Source organism: Dermacentor albipictus, chromosome 3 (assembly GCF_038994185.2).
Source record: "Dermacentor albipictus isolate Rhodes 1998 colony chromosome 3, USDA_Dalb.pri_finalv2, whole genome shotgun sequence".
Classification (NCBI taxonomy): Eukaryota; Metazoa; Arthropoda; class Arachnida; order Ixodida; family Ixodidae; genus Dermacentor; species Dermacentor albipictus.
The window spans coordinates 124,203,422-124,226,544 of record NC_091823.1 but is presented as its reverse complement, the minus strand read 5'-3'; the positions used below and the strand labels follow the sequence as shown (position 1 = coordinate 124,226,544).

General features: G+C 48.6%; 2 protein-coding genes across 3 annotated transcripts in view; one reads left to right on the top strand and one right to left on the bottom strand.

Moving 5' to 3' along the window:
* The first annotated feature begins 7,980 nt into the window (after positions 1-7,980).
* The window catches only part of LOC135909465 (monocarboxylate transporter 9-like), a 64,886-nt gene continuing 49,743 nt past the window's right edge, over positions 7,981-23,123 (top strand). The window contains exon 1 of the mRNA XM_070536705.1: positions 7,981-8,084. Within this exon, the coding sequence (XP_070392806.1) occupies positions 8,009-8,084 (76 nt within the window). The 5' untranslated portion in view covers positions 7,981-8,008. The remainder of the gene's footprint in view (positions 8,085-23,123) is intronic.
* LOC139057911 (uncharacterized) lies at positions 13,323-21,254 on the bottom strand. 2 transcript variants are annotated; one of them, XM_070536704.1, is made up of 2 exons: positions 19,962-21,254; positions 13,323-13,546 (listed from the first exon to the last, which is right to left on the bottom strand). In XM_070536704.1, exon 1 carries the CDS (start codon positions 21,230-21,232, stop codon positions 19,982-19,984), a length of 1,251 nt encoding a protein of 416 aa, XP_070392805.1. In that variant the 5' UTR covers positions 21,233-21,254; the 3' UTR covers positions 13,323-13,546; positions 19,962-19,981. The 2 variants fall into 2 exon arrangements, with proteins under 2 accessions (XP_070392805.1, XP_070392804.1); XM_070536703.1 differs by lacking the exon at positions 13,323-13,546 and adding an exon at positions 14,074-14,193.

Sequence of the window (23,123 nt, the reverse complement as noted above, 5' to 3'; positions counted from 1 at the left end):
CATGTGATGCGAATAAGAATGGCATTTGGATCCGATGTTCGTGGCGCCACTGACTAGCGTTCATGTAGGTTTCTTTATGATGTCTGAAAGCTCTTATGGAACCGCTTTCGCGGTTGTCTAGCCAAATCAATGTCTCAATTTTATTAACAAATTTGCAAGAAAGCTTCTCTTACATCCAGGAATTCTGGCGATTCTTTAGCCTATGTGAGGGCTCCGGGTTGTTTGTGATCAAGTGTTCATAGTTTGCGTACTGATAAATGTCCCTCAAAACATGTCTTTCTTTTTTGTTTTAGCTTCGCGGCATCTACTCTCCTGACATTTATTTCCAAGGACCTACACTTGCCTCCAAATTAGGCAAGTACAGTCAAGCGGTGAAATATAAGAAGGACAATAAAAATCAAACATGCTTCATCTATTTTACTGGAAGGTAAGGAATACTGCCCACAATCAGGGGTAGACCATACTGTAACGGAGCGGAACGACTCCGTGTGCATTGAAAAAATTGGTATAGCTGTCATGACGGCAAGGTTATGGCGTTCTTGGCATAATTTTGTGATTGTGATTTGCCACGCGGACCGGTTTTAACGGATCCGAGATGCAAAACTATTCCTGCACTTAGATTTAGGCACGCGGTAGAGTGCCGTACGTGGTAACCCAGTTGAAAATGACAACAGAGGTTGTGTTCAGTACTACAGAAATTTCTGTTGTACAACAGGATTTTTCTGTAGTAACTACAGATTCCTGATGGAGCGACAGACTTTTCTGATGTACAACAGACATCTGTTGTTACTACTACAGAAGTACAGTCTGTCGTATATCTGTTGTTACAACAGAAAGCTGAAGCTCTACAACAGATTTTTGTAGTACTACAGAAATTTCTGTTGTACAACAGGATTTTTCTGTAGTAACTACAGATTCCTGATGGAGCGACAGACTTTTCTGATGTACAACAGACATTTGTTGTTGCTACTACAGAAGTACAGTCTGTCGTATGTCTGTTGTTGCAACAGAAAGCTGAAGCTCTACAACAGATTTTTGTAGTACTACAGAAAAAATTGTCATCACTACAGGCACCCTGTTGTCCCAACAGAAATGTTCCTGAAGTAACCCGAAAAACTTCTGTAGTGCTACAGAGAGCTGTTGAAATACTACAGAAACCTATTGTGGCAACAGGCCCCCAATTGTCACAACAGAAGTGTTCCTGAAGTAATGCGACCAACTTCTGTTGTACTACAGAAAAATGTTGTTGTACGACAGAAGCCTATCATTGCAACAGGCCTCCAGTTGTCATAACAGAAGTGTTCCTGAAGTAATGGACAAAGTTCTGTTGTACTACAGAGAACTGTTTCACAACGGAAACCTATCGCCGCAACATGTACCCAATGATGACAACAGAAGTGCACTGAAATTGTGTGATGCGACAAGCTTCTGTAGTGCCCGGTTGAAAAAGGCAAAAGGAATTCCTGTCGCAACTACAGAAATTCTGTTGTACGACAGAAGTTGTTGACATTTCTTAATTGGGAGACATTTCTGACATTACGACAGAAATTCTGATTTTGCAACAGAAGCATTCTGTCGCGACAACAAGAGTTCTGAAGTCGGAACAACAGCTTTATATCCTGACAGCGACTCCGACGTTACGACACCAATTCTGACGTCGCAGCAGAAACATTCGGTCGCGACGGCCAAGAGTTCCGAAGTCGCAACAGAAGCGCTTTCCGTCGCGGTCCTTTAAAATTGTATGTTTTCGCATCGGTGGTGTACACTGTACTTTTCTCTTGCGCGGTATTCAATCGCGCTTCTCTGAAGCCGGCAATGCTGATGGCACCGACACCGGTAATAAAGTCGACGTGGCGAATAGTTATAATTGTACCGTGACGACGCGGCACCACCAACGCCCTACCGGCCTCCTCAAAATCGACCGCTGATCAAAATCATACCATCCGCGGGAATGGCTGCGTATCCGTTTTTTTTTTTTGGTAAGATGTGGCACACAGGCCTGTGGACTTCCATGTGCTGTTACACTGACACATTAGTTAATTTCCCAGGAATATTTCACAAGCTTATGCGAAGCGGAAAAGAAGATTTGGGTTGTTCCACAAAGTTGCGTGAAAAGCTGTCTCGCTCGGGTCTCATTAATCTGGTACAGTGCTGCCGTGAGAAGCCAGTATGCTGTCAGAAAGAACTCTCATCCACGAATGTTCATGTAGCTATTTTGCATTGAACACACGAATTATATGCGCGCTCAAAAGTGTAAAGAACGAGAGACAACTGTCGAAACTAGCAGTAATAACCCTAAAAGTCAACGTTGTCTATTTCTGAATTTCTTATTTAATAAGGATATCGTACATCAAAATCGATGTTCTAGCACTGCAAGAGGTACCTGTCGATGATACGAACACTCTTGCTCTTCTAGAGATGCGGCACTTGACGCGGTGGAGTGATAGCGGATCTTGGCTCTCAAAATGCAAATGTAAACATCAGCGCATCGGCTCGTCGTACTGTTCATATGGCCAAAACGTACACTCCAAAAGCATGTCAGGGGTGGCGCAGTGGTAAGATGCCGGGCTCGGAATCGTGAGGTCGCATGTTCGAATCCTAGGCCTGTACTAACAAATTTACATAACCTTACGGATGTCTCTGTCAATTTTTAATTAAATATTGATCAAGAACTACACAACTTTCTACTACAGGACGTCACACTACAGACAACAGAACTACAGGCAACAGAACTACAGACAACAGAACTACAGGCAACAGAACTACAGAAACAACGTCCCAAAATACGACAGACTCTTAAAATTTCCTGTTGTGTTTTTCAACTGGGAACAGTTGCTCCGAGCCCTCCACTACGGTGTTTCTCATAGCCGTAGTATCGATCTGTGGTGTTAGACCTTGATAATAACGCGGTATCTGCAGTGCCAGCCTGTTCATATCGCAGTAAAACTAATTCCGAATTGGAGGAACGACTGAAGCCTGTTGATTTCGTTTTATCTGCAACGTTTTAACTTGAAGCTTCATCCTATTATACAACTATTACTTTGGGAGCTAAGCTTGGCCTAAATCTCGTATTGTCATGGTACATTCGACTTATTGCTTTCGCGTGCTCTAAAGCACTCTCGCGTTGCGGTTTACGTCTGTCGACGTGTCACCGGCAGCTTCGGACACAATCTACTGGTTCATTCAAAGCGCCGTGCTCAAGCTTACGGCGCTCGGAGCAGCTCTAACCTTCGAGCCCGGCGCGCGACCGAGACCCGGCAAAAAACACGTGGCTAACCTGAATGTTCTGGGAGCAGCTAGCGCGTTCGGCTGAGGAAGCTTTCTCTGACTGCAATCCTGAGAGGACTCCGCATCGCTGCAAACAGACTAGTAGCGCTGTAGGAACCTGTCACGCTATCGTTTCGATCGGTGCTGTCAACCTGGACAAACCTTGTACCGACGACGCGATGCTGTTCAACGAATTGGGCGTTCGCGCGCTGCGAGTACGATCCCGGCATTGCTACTTTAACCCTTTCACTTATGTCTCCTATATGCGCGCACTTAAAAACGCTAATAAGTAATTGCTGTCCCAACGAACATAAGTCCCCATGTCCAAACACTGGCTCCTATAGTTCTACCACTGTGGATCATCGAAAAGAAAGAAGTTACTCACAGCCTTAAAGTCCTTCTTCTTTATGCAGTTGAAAGACTGGCCGGACCCTCCAACGTCGCCGCAGACGCTTTGTGCGCTCCCGCCGCCTTTGCAAGAGCAGCCGCAGCAAAAGCTTCTTTCTCATGTGGTACATTGCGGGAAGAGAACGCTGATGCCGGCGAAGCAAGCGGCTAAGCAAAAGCTCGACAGCAACTTCGTGTGTGGTCGCGCGCAGATGTCAGCTGCAGTCGTGGGCAAGCAGACGTTATCGCGCGTGATGTTGATCATTGATGTAGCTTTTCTTGTCATAAGGATGTGTAGATAAAAACGGCGTGCATATATCAACTTAAAAACAATGTACTAGCTCTAACACCGATAAATTAAATAAAAATGGCTGGTCATAATGAAATTAAGGATAAACTTTTCTCAAAGTCAAAGACAAACGTTTCCGCCATCGCTGGTCTGTCAGCCATGTGCTACGCGTAGCGAAGCGCGCACGTGTGTGCGTATCGTGTGGCTGGCCGCCCTGCCATTCGTCACCCACGTATACGTGCATGCAGACGCGTACGCTTACGTGTACGCGTAGCGAGACGCGTATACCGTGCTGCGTGTGGTTGGGCCTTAACGCTCTGGGTTCGAGGAGGAAGCGACGGACACATCGACAGTACATTGCAAGAGGCGGTTGACGCTATCGAGGAGCAGCTGGACGGCTCTGGGCTCGTCTGCTCACCAAGCAAGTCTGAGCTGTTGGTGATTACTCCGAAAAGAGCAGCTAGGAAGACGAATGGCTACGAACCTGCGAGAGAGCAAGAGACAATAAAGATCAACACGAGCGACAGTCACACGATCCCGGTCGTCGAGAAGATCCGAGTGCTGGGGATGCTGATTGAGCGCAAACGAGTCAACGGCGAGACGGTCAATGGTCTCGCGGCCAAAGTCACCACGGCCATCCGCCTCATCAAGAGGGTCTCACGCAGAACAGCAGGCATGAAGGAAGAAAGCCTCACCCGGCTTAGTGGAATCCTTCGCTATAAGCCACATTACATACGCTGCTGCTTTCCACAACTGGAGGCAGTGCGAGCGAAATAAGATCAATGCGCTCATACGCAAAGCGTACAAGGCTGCAGTCGGACTTCTCGGCTGCACAAGCACCGACAAGTTCCTGGTCCTGGGAGTGCATAACACCCTGGAGGAAATCGCCGAGGCGCAGAGGACCGCTCAGCTCGCACGGCTATCGGAAACAAGAACGGGCAGACAAGTGCTGCGTGACCTAGACCTGGGGCCGAAGGAAAAAGGACCCGAAAATACAGAAGTGCCTGTACCGGACGCAATTAGCAGACGGCTACGGATATGTCCGGTGCCAAGAAACATGAACCCTGAGTTCCACAAAGAGCGGTGGGCGTCTAGGGCCAAGGTGCTCATCGATCTCCATGCCAAAGAAAGAGGTGCCGTGTTTGTGAACGCGGCAGAGTATCCACATGACAGAAAGGCATTCGCCGCTGCAGTCGTCGAGGCATCGACCGGTGCAACGAGAACAGCGGCGAGTGTGCGGACTCGAGGGGCGCATCAAGCCGAGGAGGTGGCCATTGCTTTGGCCATCGCCGACCCCGAGTGCACGACTGTGCTCTGTGATTCTAGGACGGCAGTGAAAAATTACGCCAGAGCAAGGGTGTGTGGTGAAGCCGCGCGTGTGTTGCGTGCGGTCGATCTGGCATGTGAAAATCGGTGTGTAGTGATAAAGTGGTTTCCGGCCCACATGGGCAGTGATGTGTCGGATCGCGGCAACGCAAACCACAACGAAATGGCGAACGCGGCGGCGCGAGGACTAACCAACCGTACCGCTGCTACTGCGGTCCACCCGTCGGGGTGATGGGAAACCAAAGACAAAATGACTTCCTACAACGAGATTGTGAAGTGGCAAAGACTAGAGCGAAGGACTATGCCGCCACCTCATCCGGGCTTGTCCCGTAAGGAAGGGTTTCTATATCGACAACTTCAAACGGGGTCGTTATTCAAACCGGTGCTGATGGGGCACGTGTGTCCAAGTGTTTATATAAGTGACCTCTGTTGTATGTGCCAAAAGGAAAGAGCCACTGCAGCTCACATTCTTTGGGACTGTGCTAAATATCCGCACGAAGCTGCAATGATAGCAACGATCCCGCCCCGCCATGGCTCGAGGCCGCAGCAAGGTGCTTTGATCAGGATGTCCAAGCCCAGGCCGTCCAGCAGATCTCGGCGGCCCTCGAAACGCAACGACCGAGTGAAACCGGAGGGAGGCTGCCACCCCAAAAGAGGGGCAGGCGTGGTCGACCAAAGGAAGTAGTGCGGCTGCGACCGAAGTAGAGGCGCCACACGCCTCGAAGACGTCATGGCCGTGTCATGGTGACGCCTCCCTAACAGGGGAAGGCTAGCCGTTCTGCAGGCATCCATAACAAAGTTTCTTCACTCACTCACTCACTTTCATTTTCATTCATTTATCATTTCTTTTTTTTTTCAATTAAAGCTGACGCAGGCTAGGTGACTGCGGGTCGCCAGCCTGTCTGAAATAGGATGCCAACATAATCAATTACCTTCCCATTTATAAACATTATATTGCAATGCCTCTTTTCTCTTGTGGTAGCTTATTCGCTATGGACTTCTATACCACTGAGTGTGCTTCAATATAGTACACAGGTCCTGGCAACTGCGGATTAAAAGCCGAACGTCATTCGAGGTCTCCTACAATACGCTGTCTCCTTGACCACTTCGGGCCGAAAATACAGCTGAGTCTTTCCGCCCAGCCTCCATAATAAGCTGCTATTGTGCTTGAGATCCTAAACCGCCTCATTTAATTTATTAAACTACGCACCGCCTTACAGGACGGTGACCTCATTGAACAACAGTGCATTCCACAGAAACTGTTCCACATGCAATGAAGAGGATAGCAGAAGGGCCGCGTGGCTGCATGGCCCCTGATGTGAGGAAGACAAAGCACAAAGGATTGGTGTCGTTGCTTTTCATGCGCGTATGTATACATATGTAAACATAGATATATACATGCATATGCTAAACCTGCCTGGCTCTTCGCCAATCCCCCTGAGTTGTTAAGTGCCAAAGACATTAAGGTCATCGTTAGTATCATCACCTCGCGTTGGTGCACGACAGGAACTGCTCGGCTGCTCTTTGCGCTGGACCCGACGTGACTGAGATTGGCGATAACCATCAATAAAGCACGTAGCATTTTCTGGAACAGCTGGGTACCCTAACGACTCACCTTGTAGTACAGTTTCACTTTATCTAGAACAGCACCCACGATTCCATTGTAATGCAAAAGACACCACGTCTTCTCCAGTGACCGATGAGTCCACATTCATTCATTAATTGCGGTGAGTAGCTGCCAGCCACATAAATTATATCAGCTAATCTTAGTATGAGCACCCGACCCACAAGTGAGGTAAGGTCTCGGCTGAATGGGCCGTCTCGATGGCACTAACTTAAATATACTTGACAGCTGCAAGCACTTGCAATGATACATAAAAGTGCTTACCAATGGTTGATATATAATTTTATGTGTCCAGACATCTGCTGAATCACGATTTAATAGAGCTTTAGAGCCTTCGAAATTTCTCTTTGCCTGCAGAATAAGGAAGCTACTTTTCTGATCTGGTTGTGCTCATAAGATTGCCACTAAAGTGTCGAATGCTCGCCACAGGCTCACCATGATGAAATTAAACATCGAAAGCGTGTGCAATAATACAATACTTTGCTTTCAAAAACTTTGCTTCATCGTATAACGGGTTGCCTTGCAATCCATGTCGCTTCATCCCAGGTAAAAAGGCGGAAAATATGCACCGTGTCAGAAACGCAGCCACAGCTGCTGCAACGACGCATGCCAGCTTTGCCCCAGCTGTAGCCCATGCTCTCTGAAAGTTGGTTTTCTCTCCACTTCCAACAAGTACTCAACGGACCGTTGCTTAAAAACTGCATCACTATAGCCGTTTAGCTGTGATTCACCAAAGTCAATTCATTAATAATTATGCGGCAATTATCTTCCACTATTATCTCCTTCTGATATCGCTTTCAGATTGAGTGACTTTACAGAAGTGGTAGTAGCTTCACCGGAAAAAGTGAACAGCCGGTAGGTAGAACCTTCGTGATCTCTTCTGGTGCCGTAGCTTCGGTGAAATTTTGCTGCTCGGAAGAATTGGTCCTGACATTATGCCCGAAACACATACGCCGGTAGCCATGAGTGCAGCACCCAAGAATGAGACCTCAGCAGTCGGCAAGACAACCAGCCGCTTGCAAGACCGTTGCTGGATTATTCCACTTGTTGCAGCTGGCGTAACATTCCTTACAACAATCATCGAATCTAACCGAGGCTACCTGTACGTACTTTTTATGGAGGAATACCAAGTCGACCATGCCACAGCGTCATGGCCAGCCAACATTCTCCTGTCGGCAAGTCATCTTTCGGGTATCAAACATTTTATATTTGTTTTCTTTTTACGAGAGCAAATAATCAAATGGTGTTTCTTGAACACTATGATAAACCTACTCGTATATTTCTGTGTACATTGATCGTCTGAAGACCGATTCCTCAATTCTTAGAAAATTTTTCAACGGGTTCCGTATGCCAGAAACTACAATTTGAAATCTAAATCGCGGTTTCAGATATTTTTCGCGATCCGTCATGATTCGTGCAACGAGTACTTCGTTCAGTGCGCGTTTCACAGCAGAAACGCACATCACTAACATTAAGCTTCTCTTGTCATGACTACGGGAGATACGACTACTTAAGAAATAGCACAACCGAGCCACATCATTGCATCTCCCTATATATTTGCATCGGGCCATAACCGCTGTTCAGTGCCGCCCCGACCGTCTGGTTTTCCAAGTATCTATCAAGTTTTCTACAACTTGTTGAGATAAAATTTGATATCCGTGATGCATTTGAGAACACCGCTCCATAGAATGTCCTAGTTTTCTGGTGTGGGTTTGATGGTGAGCGACGGTAATTTGCAGTGCGAAATTTACATCTTAGTGGCACTTTTGGTGGAAAATCATTTGGGGACAGCGAACCTCTCACATAGAAGTGTTGCATTTGTGGGGAGATACTGCCATAACAGCGCAGAAAGTTGTGTGGTACGAACCCGTCTACTTATCATTCAGGACACTTCAAGTCGCGTTGAACTCTTCAGAGGTCCGCAGCAATGAACACCGCGTGTATGAAATGTGACGCGGCTTCGCACCCGGTAGGCAGTCACACATAGACGCTAACCCTGTTGGCGAAGGGCGGTGACTGTCGGGCCAATATTTTCCACTCCAGAATATTTCAGTCTCGTAACCCATCCGTATCGATCATGGCACCTATTTTCTGTGTTTCTCACAATTCACAGCCCCGCTCTACGATGTCCGTGTCGACCTGTCCGTTCATGTGGCAGAATGTCGATCGCCCAGACTATTAGCCCAAATAATATCGTGCGTAGATAAACGTCGGGCTTCCAGTCGCACCTGCACTAGGAACTTCTGAACCTCCTGTGTCACATGAAGCAGTAAATCCATCCTTGTTTCTCTTTTCGACATCAGAGGGCAAATACCCCAGCTTCTGACCGCATTTGATCCTCCCGCACACTGACAACAGATGGTGACAGCTGTACAATTAGGGGCATAGCAGGTCAAAAGCAACGCACATGAGCAGTTGTGCATTATCACTCCAACGTTTACTTTTCTGCGTGTTTATCTGCAGGTAGACGCTCAACCCAATACAGCGTCGTGCGCCTGCCCATCAACGTTCGGTCATCGGTGTGTGTATTTAAATGTTGTCCCAGGGTGCCTGCCATTTGGTTCAAGACATTTTCGGAGCACTAACCGGCTCCTTTGCTAGCCGTTCAAAAGCTCCCGCAAACTGAATAGCCGTCCAGCTGATGTACTGAAAAATTGTGCATCAAGTAAATACTGGAGCAGTTACCTGAGCCTGCCCAGACAGAAAATTTAGAGCTGGTGTGCGTGCTGGTCTCCTCATCTAGATGAACCTACATTTATATAAGGAAATCTAATTATTAAGCTTGAAATGCTTGTAGCTTCCGTTGTCGACGACCTTCGGGTGACCTTGAACCAAAAGCCAGAGCCGTTATCCGGACACTCATATGAGGACATCCGTGCAAGTTGACAAGAAAACCCATTCACCTGTAGGCACGCGTACAACTGTAGTATGAACGTATAGTACAATATAACATATAGCACATGCAATACATCATACTTGATATAAACAAAACGGATGAGCAAACAAAATAGCAAATGGTGTCTGCATGACACTGGCTTGACTACACATAAAAACACACATCTACTTGCAAAAGCATTTTTGTCATGCTCGAATTCATGAATGACACGCGCGGTACACACAGCTACAATGTCTCTGCTCAGGCAAACAGAATTCGGGCGTCATGTTGGCTGTAGGAACATTGCCTCAAGAGACGGTTATGTACCGCGTAGACCAGCGGCGAAGAAACTAGGCGTTCCCGAGTTGCAACAGCAGTTCTTAAAGATGGCCCCTTACTATCGCCCGTAGTTTGAGTACCCTGGGGTACATCGCTCTATTTGACTGCCGAGGTCGTTCTGCAACGTTGCGGGAGCACCACAAAACGCATCTAATGCTGTAGTAGACGCGACTCGCAAACCGATCTCGGTGCTGTTGTGGCCGCACGATGGATATTCCAAACATCCTTGCAACCAGCTTCCAGGAGGTGCGCACTACAATGCACTCCTTAACTACATGCGCGTTGGTCTCTGTTTGTGCGCTATGTATGCATATATCATTCGCTACCATATGCCAGCGTTCAAGCCTATGTCTTTTAGGTAGAATGCCCCACTGATATTGCCAATGAAGATCCTTCACTTGATAGGGCAAAGCGGGTGAAAGTACGGCTGTCCATGTTTGCGTAGTAGCTGTCGATGGAGGTACAGCTGTCTCACACAACATTTCACAAAGCCTTGAATCTGTTGTTGCATGTTACTTCGTATTTCTTAGTTGTACAAGCTGACTTTGGAAGCGCGCAACCGTTGCATACTTCGGTGCTGGTGTTACCGCTGTTAGAAGCAAGTTGTCTGTTCTCTGAGGCATAAGCGTTCCACGGTAATGGCTCAGCCACTAAAGGTACAGTAGCCTACCTGGGTACTCATAACCATAGAGGAGATCATGTATACTCTTAGAGCACAGTATCTTACCAAACGCAACTATGCCCAGCAAGCTCCATCATCCGCTGGATTGGATTACGGCAGACACAAAAATTGTTGTGTTAGATATTGTGACTTGCTAAGCCAGAACTAGAAGACTATAAGTGAGTTTACTACGCGTGCTGATCGGGACGGAGGGAGAGCTTCCCTTGCCGCAAAGCACAGTTTACTGCACAGTACGTTCTTAATAAAGAAAGCCCTTTCTACCAGCGGTAGTGGCGACGCAGTCACTGCTTCCGACTGCTCTTTGGTGGAGCTGGAAATGTCTCGCCACGTGCCAGGTGAAACACCACTTGTACAAAATTTGATGCCTGGTAGTTGCATATGCTCAGTCAGTTTAATGCCTTCTGATAATGTTATCGCAGCGCGTTCTAAACTTAATGCTTCGTATTTCCTCATATTTATTTTGCCGTCTGACATCAATGCCTATTGATCATAAATACGAAATACTTCTACAACATTGTCCCCATTCCGTAAGAAAAAAGTCATCTGCATACGCTGGTACCTTTATGCACCTCGTTCCCGGCATAAGAAGACCTCTTACAAGAGGGATCTCGCTAAAACACCTTAACAACGGGTCAATCGCAAACATAAATAATATAGGCTCAATTTGCTCTGATTACAAGTGACTTTGCGTTCCTGGAAGTGGCTGGTTTTTATGTGCGGTGATTGGGCCTCTTCGGTGTGCGGCCTACGAATACTTTGTTTTTCTGGACATAAGCACTCAGTTGAAAGTTAGCGCTTGTCCTGTTGTCTCGCTCTTGCCCCTGCCTTCCAGCGCTATTACCCCCATTACAGTGAAAGCTCGATGATCTGAAATGTATCTGGCGTCTGCGGGAGATCGAGGATTCTACGCTGGACAATTTGCGTTGTTAATTCAGGGGGAATTATACATTCGATCTGGACGACATAGCGATTGCATTTGCTGCCATCTGGCCCCAAAACTTCCCCCATGCATATTTTCCTAGGCGTCTCTATCGCCGTGTGTCCCTCACTAGCTTTTACCGACGATATGGCACACGTCTCCTGCAACGGAAGCGACCGACTGTCGTTATGTGTGTGTGTGAGAGAGAGAGAGGCCCGTCATTAGTACACAATCACTGGAAACGAGAGCGAACAAACGGAAACATTGCAAAAGAGCAAACGACAGGCGCGAGTCCGTGTCCTGACGTCACGCGAGTGGCGCTCGCAGTGCCCCTGTAGTTCGTTCTCGGGGCTAATACACCGTCATATAGGCCTAGTGCACCAGCTATAGAGGCGCCAATGATAGCTAAAGTCTGACTAACTTTTCAGTACTTTTTTTTATATTACTATAGAGAGGTACCACATGATATATTTAACAGCAGAGCAGCGGCAGTCAAAGTATATGAGCACTGGCGGCAAGGCCAGGTCTAGTCCTTTGTGGCGTAAGCATAATAAGAAATAATTCAGTTGAGTGCAAAATTCACATGCAAGAATTGACTACTTTGTGAAACGAACAAAAATCACTGGGCGTGTTAATTCTGCTCAGGCAGCGTCGAGGTGGGATGACTTCCCAAACGTGACTCGAGCTTTTCAGCGAAAAATGAAAGAAAAGGGCCATATGCAGCAACTATCAGCAGTTCTCGCCCTGACCAACTTACTTTCTAAACACATTTCCCCCCCACAAAGCAGAATATCTAAGATGTCCTCGGGTGAAAAGAATAAAGCTGTTAAAGAAGCACTTCCTTGGTATCATTCCGATAAGGCACAGCGTGATTTATACCCTTTACGAACAGGGCAGGGTGCAAACCTAGCAGCTCAAAAGAATCAACAAGAGTTAATAATGAAGCGACTAGCAACAGTTAAACATGTGCGAATCCACGCATAAAATAGATACAAAAACATGAAGTGCGCGACAGTTGTTGCGGGGATTTACCGGGCCACGTAAAAGCAACAATTCCAGTTCTTGCAAACTACAGCAGCTTTCACATACAATACAATGTGCTTGTGCCGTCGTGCAGCCTCGCAAGCGCAACGCGGTAGAGAAGAGGAAAACAAAATATAAGTGGCAAACGGCATTCCGAACTTTAGCGAAATGCATTTAAAGCGCATGCTGCACTGCAGACGAACTTCGTCGCTTACGCGTCTAACTATGCTCGAGTGGAAAAAAACACCTACGCCACAAAAGAAAGGATGAGAACAAGAAATTTCCCGCCGAAGCGACGATTCATTGCTACCGTTGCTCCCGCTGATGAAGATTTGCGGGGAATCATTAGTACAGTATCGCCGGCACGTGTTCCCCGGCATTTGAGGCCCCCGCCCTGCAACAATTCTTCTTCGACATTCCTTGAAGCTTTGGCCACCCCACACATGCGAAGGGTGTTAGCTATTTTGCTCTGAAAACGTGAATAAGACAGAGAATCACTATCCACGACGCAACAAACTACGGCGCGCGGCTGGCTCCTCTCCCGTGTGTTCTGCGCAAGGCCGCCACCAGTGGCGCGTCCATCGGCGCGCACTACGTGTGTAGACCGCTGGAGTGCCCATGCTTTCCAGTGGTACGACTTTGGTGGCGAGCAGCAGAAAGCCTTTCGCCGCCATGTTGGCTGCCTTGGTCGCGCGGAACGCACGGCTGCCAAGAACTTGTTGCCTCCGTGTTGTTGCAGATACTGCAATCCTCCGGCGCCTACGGCTTCTTCGATGGAGTCGATGATGGCGTCAACCGGCATCGAAACTTTTACACTGAAAAAAAAAACAAGCACTAAGCTTTCGTTGGGTGTTGAAGGGTGCTGGTTTGTCCATAGCTGCTTCACCTATAGGCTGCCACAAAGCAATACGTGGTGCCCAGGCTGGCGATACGCGCAGATAGATGCACCGGACAATTAGATTCGTTGCGAGAGCTAAACGAGATCATCTTTGCAAAGCATAGAGAAAGCATTCAACAGGAGCGGACACTCCCATTTAGCCCAGCGGCTGAATTGACGGCAGCGTGCCAAGCCGCCGACATTAATACCTGAGCCACACTTCCGGTTATGCTTTCGGGCACGCGTTTTGAACGCTAGCTGGAACGCGTTATGCTGGCTGTTCTAATATGCATCACTTGCTGGCTTTTTTTTGCTTTTTTTCTTCTTCTGCTAAACCGCACACGGTATTGGTGCAGAATCGTTTTATTATTAAGTAAAAATGATTGCGAACGATCTTTATAAGCCTCCACCAAATATGTCCCGCGTGCGATTACATGGAGAATGCGCAAGATGCCTTGTGAAATGTGGAAATGTTTATTTTACTCAATATAAATGCTCGTTCCGGGTTTTTCTACATTCATCCAACGTTGTGGCACCAGATAAGCAGCATTAGTTGTGGTACGAAGCTCCACCGGACGACATCAGCTGAAAAAAGCAAATTACAAGTATTTGTCGTTTTGGTATAGACTTAGTAATAATGCATCTATACGCGAAACATGCTAAAGTGGTGAATGGGAGGTATTACAAACAAAAGGAATTCTCTTTTCAGGCATGACGTAAAAAATGCCCGACTCATACCAAACAATGCCGTAAATATCACGAAAACATCCGATTTGCAAGCATTCCTCCATTCCCGGGCCTTATTTCCTGCACGTTAAGTGCACAAATACACGGGCGACTATGCGTTCCCAAAATAACTTGTCTTCAACCGGCATGATAGTGGGCTACGTATACACATGCAGAGGTGGCCACAACACAAGCTCTCAACTAGAGCGTGCTAGACGCTCGCAGAATTCCTTCTACGCGCACTCTAGATAAATGCTTCGGTGTAAAGCCTGTTCTCAGTCGTTCAGAAGACGTAATTTTCGAGTTACAAGTTCCTGGTGTTTGAGCTCCTTGGCGTTATCTTCTGCGCGTTCTGCCTGCGCAAGCAACACTCCCGTGTTATCACTCTTGCGAATGACTCGTCCCGTTTTCGAAAAGCTTTAGTACTGAAATATTGTTGCGGGGCCATAAAAAGCGTCACAAACTCGTCCCGCTGAGAACTGTATAACTTTGTCACCATGGCCGAGCTGCTTTTCGCTGCGTCACGACAGGCGCGGCGTGTGCCCCAAATTATCCCAAAACGTAACGAAATCAATTACGATCATGTTGGGGTTCAAAGAAAGCGTCACGAACTTGCCCTAATACGATTCAGTACACGCGAAAGAACTGCGTCACACGGCCGAGCTGCTTGCTTTTCGCTAACTGCGTCACAACACCAGCCGCGGCGAGCGCGCCCAAACACCACCGAAATTACTTAAAATAATGTGAGACTCACAGAAAGCGTCGCAAATATCTCCAAGTGCGAGTCATTAACTCAACATAACCGCGCCAGGATGGCTGAGCTGTTTTTCGCGAACTGCGTCACAAGTCTAGGTTCCGTGCCGCAAGCCTAAGTGCTTGAAAGGCGTCACAGACTGTCAAACAAGATTTCTCAATTTTCCATCGTCCAACAGCGCTGTTGTGCCGCGTCGAAGTGCAGAAGAAACGCAAGAATGCGCGGGGAGCCCAGCAAACCAGGCTAAATTTTAAAAAAAAAATGAGAAACAGGCAGACGGGTCGCCGGACAGGCCAATGCGCACATGCGCAGCCGGCCACGCTCGCTTCGGCGGCGTGTCTGACGCATGACACATGCACCTGGCGTGCCGTTGGCCTGTCGCTGGGTGTCCCAAGTAGGTCGCAAAGCATAACTTAATTTCTACGCAGATGTTTCTAGTTTTACCGGGAAAGAATTTAAAAAATATGAGTGCCCGTTGACTTCACTTCAAAATTCTTTTTTTCTTTTTCGATGCTCGCAGCAGCAACGGTTGACATTAATACCAGCGTGACGTATTTCCTGTTGCCAGTTTTTGCCGTGTCTTCTCTTGTTCAATTTCCTTCCCTATGGGCAACCAGTCAAAACATGAAAAAAGAAATGCGGCCTCTGTCCCCCAACCCTTTTTAAAGGACCGCTTTTACATACGTTAGGTATTGCCCAAATAAGTTACAAAATATGTAGCTTCCGAGTTCCTCCTAATGTTCGTTCGCAATATCACTCAAGCAGTAAATTCTTGTACGCTGAAGTTTTATTTGTTATTTCCAATAGCGACGTTCAAAAGACAGATGCAGGGCACGTACCATACACTTCAATTCTGGGAAATGCAATTTGCTACGGATCTACTGCGCTCGCCGAGCTGCAGCGTGGCGTGGCGCCGGAAGCATCTGATGCGCTGCTTCGCCTTCACGGAGGAAGCAGAAAGTTAGGAGAGAGCATTACGTCACCCAGCTAGCCTCGATACGAACGCGCGGTGAAGCTAGTCCTTCGGTCAGTGGCGACCCAGCACGCGACCTCTTGCGTCGAGATCGCGGAGCAAGAATCGGGCTTTGCTGAGGCGTTTGGTCGCGTCTCCTTCAGGTGCTTTTAACGCGACAGCGTTAAGGAGTTCGTGTCGCAGAAAAACCGGTGTCGTCGGCGTTGGCCGTGAGCGATAAATCCCAGCAGGCACTTTATGAATAAAAAACAACTTGCAAGATGGGCTGGGTGGGAATCGAACCAGGGTCTCCGGAGTGTGAGACGGAGGCGCTACCACTGAGCCACGAGTACTTTTTTTTTCTTTATTGCCCGATTTTTGGTACATAACTATTTACAAGAGGAGACAATCACCGTAACAAAAACCAAAGTAGAACATACATTTGCTGTTGTGCACGTATTCAACCAGTATTTTACTGGCTGAGTGTAATCAAAATTCACGCAAATGAACCAACGGCTCTACTCTTGGGAGCCACTTGGGTGGTTGCTCTGTCGCCTTATGCAGAGCGACAAACCAGTGCATCTGTTCCCTGAAATACATTCGTGCAGGCCGCGCATCTTTATCAACATGGTATCCCGCCATTCTCGCGCGCCAAATACAGTGGAGGCCCAAGAGCATAATTAGGTCAAAAGGCACCCCGTCCTCGTTATCTATGCTTAAGTAACGAATGCCATACGCGTCTAGTGGAAAGTCTTTCTTTAGTGTCCTCTGCAATACATCCCAGAAGAACACGCCTCCCGAACAGTTTAAAAAGACATGGTCTATTGTCTCTGGCTGCTTGCAAATTAAACAGTGTGTTCCCCACGGTAAATACACTCCCTTTGCCTCCAAAAACTTCTTAACTGGTAATGTTCCCGTGTGTAATTTAAAGAAGAAGGTCTTTGTTCCTGGCGGGACCTGCATTTTTTTTACCCTTTTTAAAACATCGCTGCTTGGGCCTCCACCGTACAAGGACCTGTACAGTGGCACTGGGAAAAGGACGTCACACAAAGCACAATACAGTTTCTTTTTGTTCACAACGGAAAGGTAATCATTCGAGAAGCGCACTGAAAGAAATCGGACACTCGATACGACCTCTTTGTAAAACCCTCGAATCCCTCCCGAAAACTCTGCGGTTGAAACCACATACTCTGGTATTTGTCTACTCAGCCTTATTTGACATACCGTGCGCAAGAAAGGGTCGGTTGAGTCCCTAAAGAACAAGAACCGGTTTACCAGCTGCCGCACAAAGAGGTGGCCCAATCCCAGCCCCCCATCTTTTACCCGGCGGAACAAGTTGGTCCGGCTACAGCGCTCCCATCCCGACGCCCAGACAAAGATGGCGAAAATCCTGTGTAGCTTCTGAACGTTGGACCGTGAACAGTGCAATACCTGCATTACGTACCAAAGCTTGCTGATAAAGAAAAGGTTACAAACGGTGGCTCTGGCAAAGATAGAAAGGTTAGTGCCTTTCCACTTCTCAGCTCTCTCCTGTGTGTCTTTGACCTGCCCTTTCCAGTACTGCTCGCTATCACGATAGGCATCGAGCGGGACGCCCAAGTACTTGCCTGGGGTCGTCACCCAATGCACGTTGGCAAAATGATCTGGCTTCGTTGGCCATGATCCATGCCCGAGCCCGAGGCACTTCGACCAGTTAACTCCACTACCAGTGACATGGCTAAATTTACGGACACATTTGACAGCCTCGATTATGCTCCCCTGATCCTCCGCAAAAACAGCGACATCATCTGCATAAGCCAGCAGCTTCACTTCAACTGCGTGAAGCTTAAATCCCGTAATTCTATTGTTTTCAATCAATCTCATGCACAGGGTTTCAATATAGATACAAAACAACAGAGGGCTGAGGGGGCAGCCCTGACGCACAGAACGTCGCAGGCTGATGGGAGCCCCTAAACTCTTATTCACGATCAATCTGGTCGTGCAGTTACGGTACGCCAGGGCGACCCCCTCGCAGATTACAGATCCGAGATTGGCATAGTCTAAAACGGCAAACAAGATTTCATGAGCCACGCAATCAAAAGCCTTCTCGAGGTCAATCTGTAAAATGGCAATCCGACTATTACAATCATCACAGCATTCAAGTACACTGCGTGCCTTGTGAATATTAGTAACAATAGTCCGGCCTTTAATCCCACATGTCTGGTGAGGCCCGACGATGTCCTGTATCACTGTCTGCAATCTTCGCGCCAATATCTTCATAAAGATTTTATACTCGATATTGGTGAGTGCTATGGGACGATACGCCGTAACATATCTTAATTTCGCTGCATCATCAGTTTTAGGAATGAGTACTGTGTGTGACGAACCATAAGACGGAGGCAATGTGTTCCATTTGTAAGCTTCGTTAAAGATTACATTCAATACAGGGCTAATTTCGTGCTTGAATTCTTTGTAAAAACCGGCGCTAAAGCCGTCTGGTCCAGGCGATTTTCCTGGGTTTAAGTTGTCTATGGCCTGTTCAACTTCGGATTCTGTTATCTCTAGTTCCAATCTTTGCTTTCTTTCGTCGTCCAGTCGGGGTATTGCCCGCAAAAACTCATTCCCAAATGTGGTAGCGTCTACTTTGTGGTACGAGAATAGCGCCTGGTAATGCTCATGAAAAGCTGCTTTGATGTCGTCAGTGTCTGTTGATAAGGTCCCGCGCCATTCTATGCCGTCGATGTGGTTCCTTTCAGCGCGTGCTTTTTCTAACCCTAGCGCTCGCTTCGAAGGCGCTTCACCTGCAGCTGTGTCTTCAGCCCTTGCCCTCACCAGGGCTCCCCGGTAGCGTTGCTCTTCGAGTTGCTCTAACTGTTGTTTCACTTTGCTTATGTCTTCTATCCATTTGCCCGGTGCCTGAGATTCCTGCCTGAGCAGTTTATGAAGAAGCGTCTTTAACTCAGTCTCTTTTTGTTTCTCTGCAAAACGAATACAGGTGGCCCTCTCTATTGCCTTTATTTTTAGGGTTTCCTTACTCAGCTCCCACTGCTGCCATACGTGAAGTTTTTTACTGGGGTCTATTTTCCGTATTTCTTCTCTTACTGCTCGGTTAAACGGTTCATCCTGAAGAAGCTTATTTAATTTCCACGTTTCCCATGAGAAAGGGTTGCCTCGCTTTGGGATGCCTATGCAGCACTGAACTAAACAATGGTCAGAAAACGACACTGGCATTACCTCGTAACTGTTACATTCCGGAAGGATGTCAACAGACGCATAAATGCGGTCGAGCCGTGCGTGACTAGAGCCCTCAAACCGTGTGTACTTTACAGCACGCGCTCCTTCGAGGCACTCTGCTACATCCTCAAGGTCCCAGTTCTCTAGCATTCGCGACAACACTTCCGTGCTTTTGTCTCTGAATCCCCGAACACTTGTTTTATCCCGCGCACTGAGGACACAGTTGAAATCGCCCATTACTATGAGCTGTCTTCCCTTGCATAGACGCTCTTCTATGTGGTGAAAAAACTGAGCCCTTTCATCCACCTTATTGGGCGCGTACAAGCACACAATACGCCACTCGTCGTTGCTGAACGAAAAATCGACGACAACACATCGGCCCGACACGCACGAATAAATTGCATGCACCTCTAGCCCCGGCAACTTCTTAACAAAAAGGACACAGCCAGCGGATGTGCCCACCGCATGACTGACTACGGCAGAAAACCTAGACGTGAAACGCCGCACCATAACGCCGGTCTCCTCTTCACCGTCGACTTTCGTCTCCTGCACGGCTAGCACATCAATGTCGTGCTCCGTTATAAGCCGGTAAAGCTGGCCTTGCTTTCTTTTCCCTGCCAGTCCTCGAACATTTAGAGTAGCGACTTTCAACGGACACGTTGGAGCCATCTTAACAATAGGGGAAGAGACCGGCAATATGGTGCTTACCTCTCGCGTCTAGCACGAGGCTAGACGCCGCCATCGCCGCCAGTGCCGTCCGGCGGAAGAACATGAGCGTGTCCTAGGGACTCCGAATTTCCGGCACGCTTGTCTGCCGGAACGTTAGGGCGCGGCCGAAACGATGAACGCCGGCCTTGAGGCGCCTTTGCCGGGGGCTCCTCGGCTCCAGGCGTCGCAGTCTGGTCACCGTCGGCGCTGGTTTGGGCGTGGGAACGCTTCGCCGCAGCGGAGACGCTGGTCGACGTGCGGGCACCACTCTTGTCCGGTTGCAGCTCGTTCGGACCCTTGGGCTCGACGACCTTGGGCTCCGGAGTGTTCTCCCCATCCTTTCCGGTTGTCTCGTTTGACCTAGGCACGTCATCCGCTGGTTGTTGGCTCGCTGAACCATCCCCAGCGAGGGCGTCTCCACCGGTAGACGCTAACGAGTCGAGTGGCCCCGTTTGCTTGCCCGCCTCGTCCGTTCCCCTCGCTGCATCCTCGGCTTCAACGACGTCCATGAGTTCGGCGATCTCGTCCGTCTTTCCCAGCCCGGTAGCCGCCGCGTAGGTACGGACGCAGTCAGCGTCCGCGTGTCCATAGCGTCTGCACTTCGAGCACCGGGGCACCTTACAGTCACGGCGAACATGGCCCGTGCCATGGCAGCGCAGGCACTGCATCGGCCGCCCGGGTACCACCACAAGGGCCAACTCACCGGCGACTCGAACCTGGTGGGGCAGGTCGTCCACCTTTATTCCCGGCTTGAGCTTGAGCAGCACGGTTCTCGTGGTTGAGCCCTTCTCTCTCATGCCTAGGACGCGCCAGTGCTCCCGCGTCACCTCGGTTACTTTCCCGAACGCCGCAAAAGCAGTCCTGATGTCTTCTTCTTGCACTCCGTGGAGCATCCAATGCAGCCGCAGTTTAACCTGCTGGTCCTCGGGGTCAATAACAATGCAGCGACGGCCTTTAACTTGCAGCTCCTTGAAAGCAGCCAGTTTTCTTGTGGCTTCCGCGCTGTTCAACGTCACCGCCCACACATGGTTGATCTGGTACGCTCCCAACGCCACGACCTCGGGGAGCACACCAGCGTTGGCGAGGGCGTCTCGGAAATCTTCGACCCTGTAGGGCCTCACCCGCACGTCGCCGTGCAGAAACAACGTGTTTAAAACAACACGACCGGTGGGCAGAGTAGGCAGAACGATCTCGTAGTCCTTTACGTCTTCGACGCTGTTCCTGTTGCCGCGGCCGGCGAGGGCCGCAAACGCCGCTCCAGCGGAGCTCATGATCCTGCGTCCGTTCGCTAGCGCGTCAGGAAGTAGAATGGCTGAGCCACGAGTACGATGCTTCAAAGCGGTACAAAAGCGCCTCTAGTGAATGCGGTGTTGCCTTAGAAACGAGCTGTTTCTAAGGCTCAGGCGTGCGTCGCTTGCTCAGGCGCACGTTTCGTTGCCGCGCCGAACGCGGCGCTGCTCGACGCTCACCGCGTCCGATGCGGGGCGCGTAGTCGCTGCGCCGTAGCCCACTGTCTTACACCTCTCGGCGGGTCGACGGGAACGCTGTCGCGTTCCACTCTTGAAGGCGAAGCTTAAGCGTCCTCCAATTTTCTTTTTTGAGCTGGGCAGTGCGCTCGGTCTCCCTGGCGTCTTTGGCTGACCATCGTGCCGTCTAAAGCCGGTTTCCTTCTTCCAGCTGGGCAGCGTCCATATGAACCAGTGCACAGTATGGCGTGGTGCGGTGTGGTGCATTGTGGTAGGGTAAGCCTTTGCAAATATGCACTACACACATTTTAAGGTTGTGGCTAGTGTCATCTACAAGCAATATGTCTGGTCGGTTGCCATTTTGTGCTTGCATCTACTCTCAATTACGAGATAGCCAGAGCTTATTCGTGTTTAGGGCTATTTCGGTAGAAAATTCTGAGCCAGAAAAAACAAGACAGCGCTGAATCCGCAAGCCGCCCTGCCCATTACCCGGCCTTGTTTCTATTGTTAAATCTACGCGTCAGGCGGAAGTTCACTTGCACTGCCGCACACTTGAAGTATTCTTTATCGAAGAGGCCGGAACCAATGCGAGACATGAACTTACCTATAGTCCTACCTACCGCAAAGTACCTGAGATAAGCCGAAGAATGCTTCGCTTTAATATGGTCAGTGCCCCAAGAGTATTCGAACCCCGACCACACAGGATAGCTGTCAATGGTTCTGCCTCCGAGCAACTCCAACGACGCTACAGAAGAAGAAAAATTATATGCGGATCCAAGCTGTTGCGCGAATCCATTTAATCTAAGCTTTCATTGGTGTTAGAGATTAACGCTGTTCTTCTTCCGCTACCGTTTGCAAATATAGAGCTCACGACCAAGTTGGACACATTTTCACCAGCAACCACCTCGCTAAGCATAAGCTTGTAGAGTTGGATCCTGCGCACCCTACGCCTGATGACGACGGAATGGAAAACATGAAATGGCCTCGACCGCATGACCGCATTGAACTTGTGGCGCGCGCGTCCTTGATAGTTAAGTAAGGCAAAAAATAGAAAGAAACTCTGCAGGACTAAATTCAGCACGTATAGACGCTAGATTTCTGCGAATACGGTCATTCACCATATCAAGACTCTCCACGCTACTACTTTTTCCAGGTAAGAAGGACCCATTGCCTTTCCTGCCCCCGTCAAACTGGGTCGACTCTGTTCGAAAACCACACGCGAGGAGACCGGTTAGCAAGGCTGTGGCAAGAAGCATAGCACGTCCTACGGGAGATGCGCTACAGGCATGGTGTATGAAATTCCCCTTGAGTGCGGCAAGTCCTATATAGGACAGACTGGACGCTGCATAAATGAACGAGCCAGGGAACACGAACTAAATCTAATGAAAGATGTTGTGGCACATTTGCCTGCGCACTGCAAGGCCTGCATGCGCAAACCATGGTTTTATGAGATTAGGATTCTTGGCAGAAGATTTTGAACAGCACGTGAGCTGATGGAAGCCTACTATATATAAAAATAAAGGTACAAATTGCATTAGTGATACATCTATCGTGCTTTATAAATCGGAAACTAGATTGTTTGACCGCTGGGTTACGTAGATATGTTAAGAGCCACCGCATGCGTGTATGTATATATACATTCTTGGGTCGCAGCCCAAAATAAATCAGTTGGAAGTGCCGCCCGTGTTATCTTTAT

Bases quoted from the DNA above. Each gene is read 5' to 3' on its own strand.
- LOC139057911 (XM_070536704.1), bottom strand. From the start codon at position 21,232: ATGAGCTCCGCTGGAGCGGCGTTTGCGGCCCTCGCCGGCCGCGGCAAC.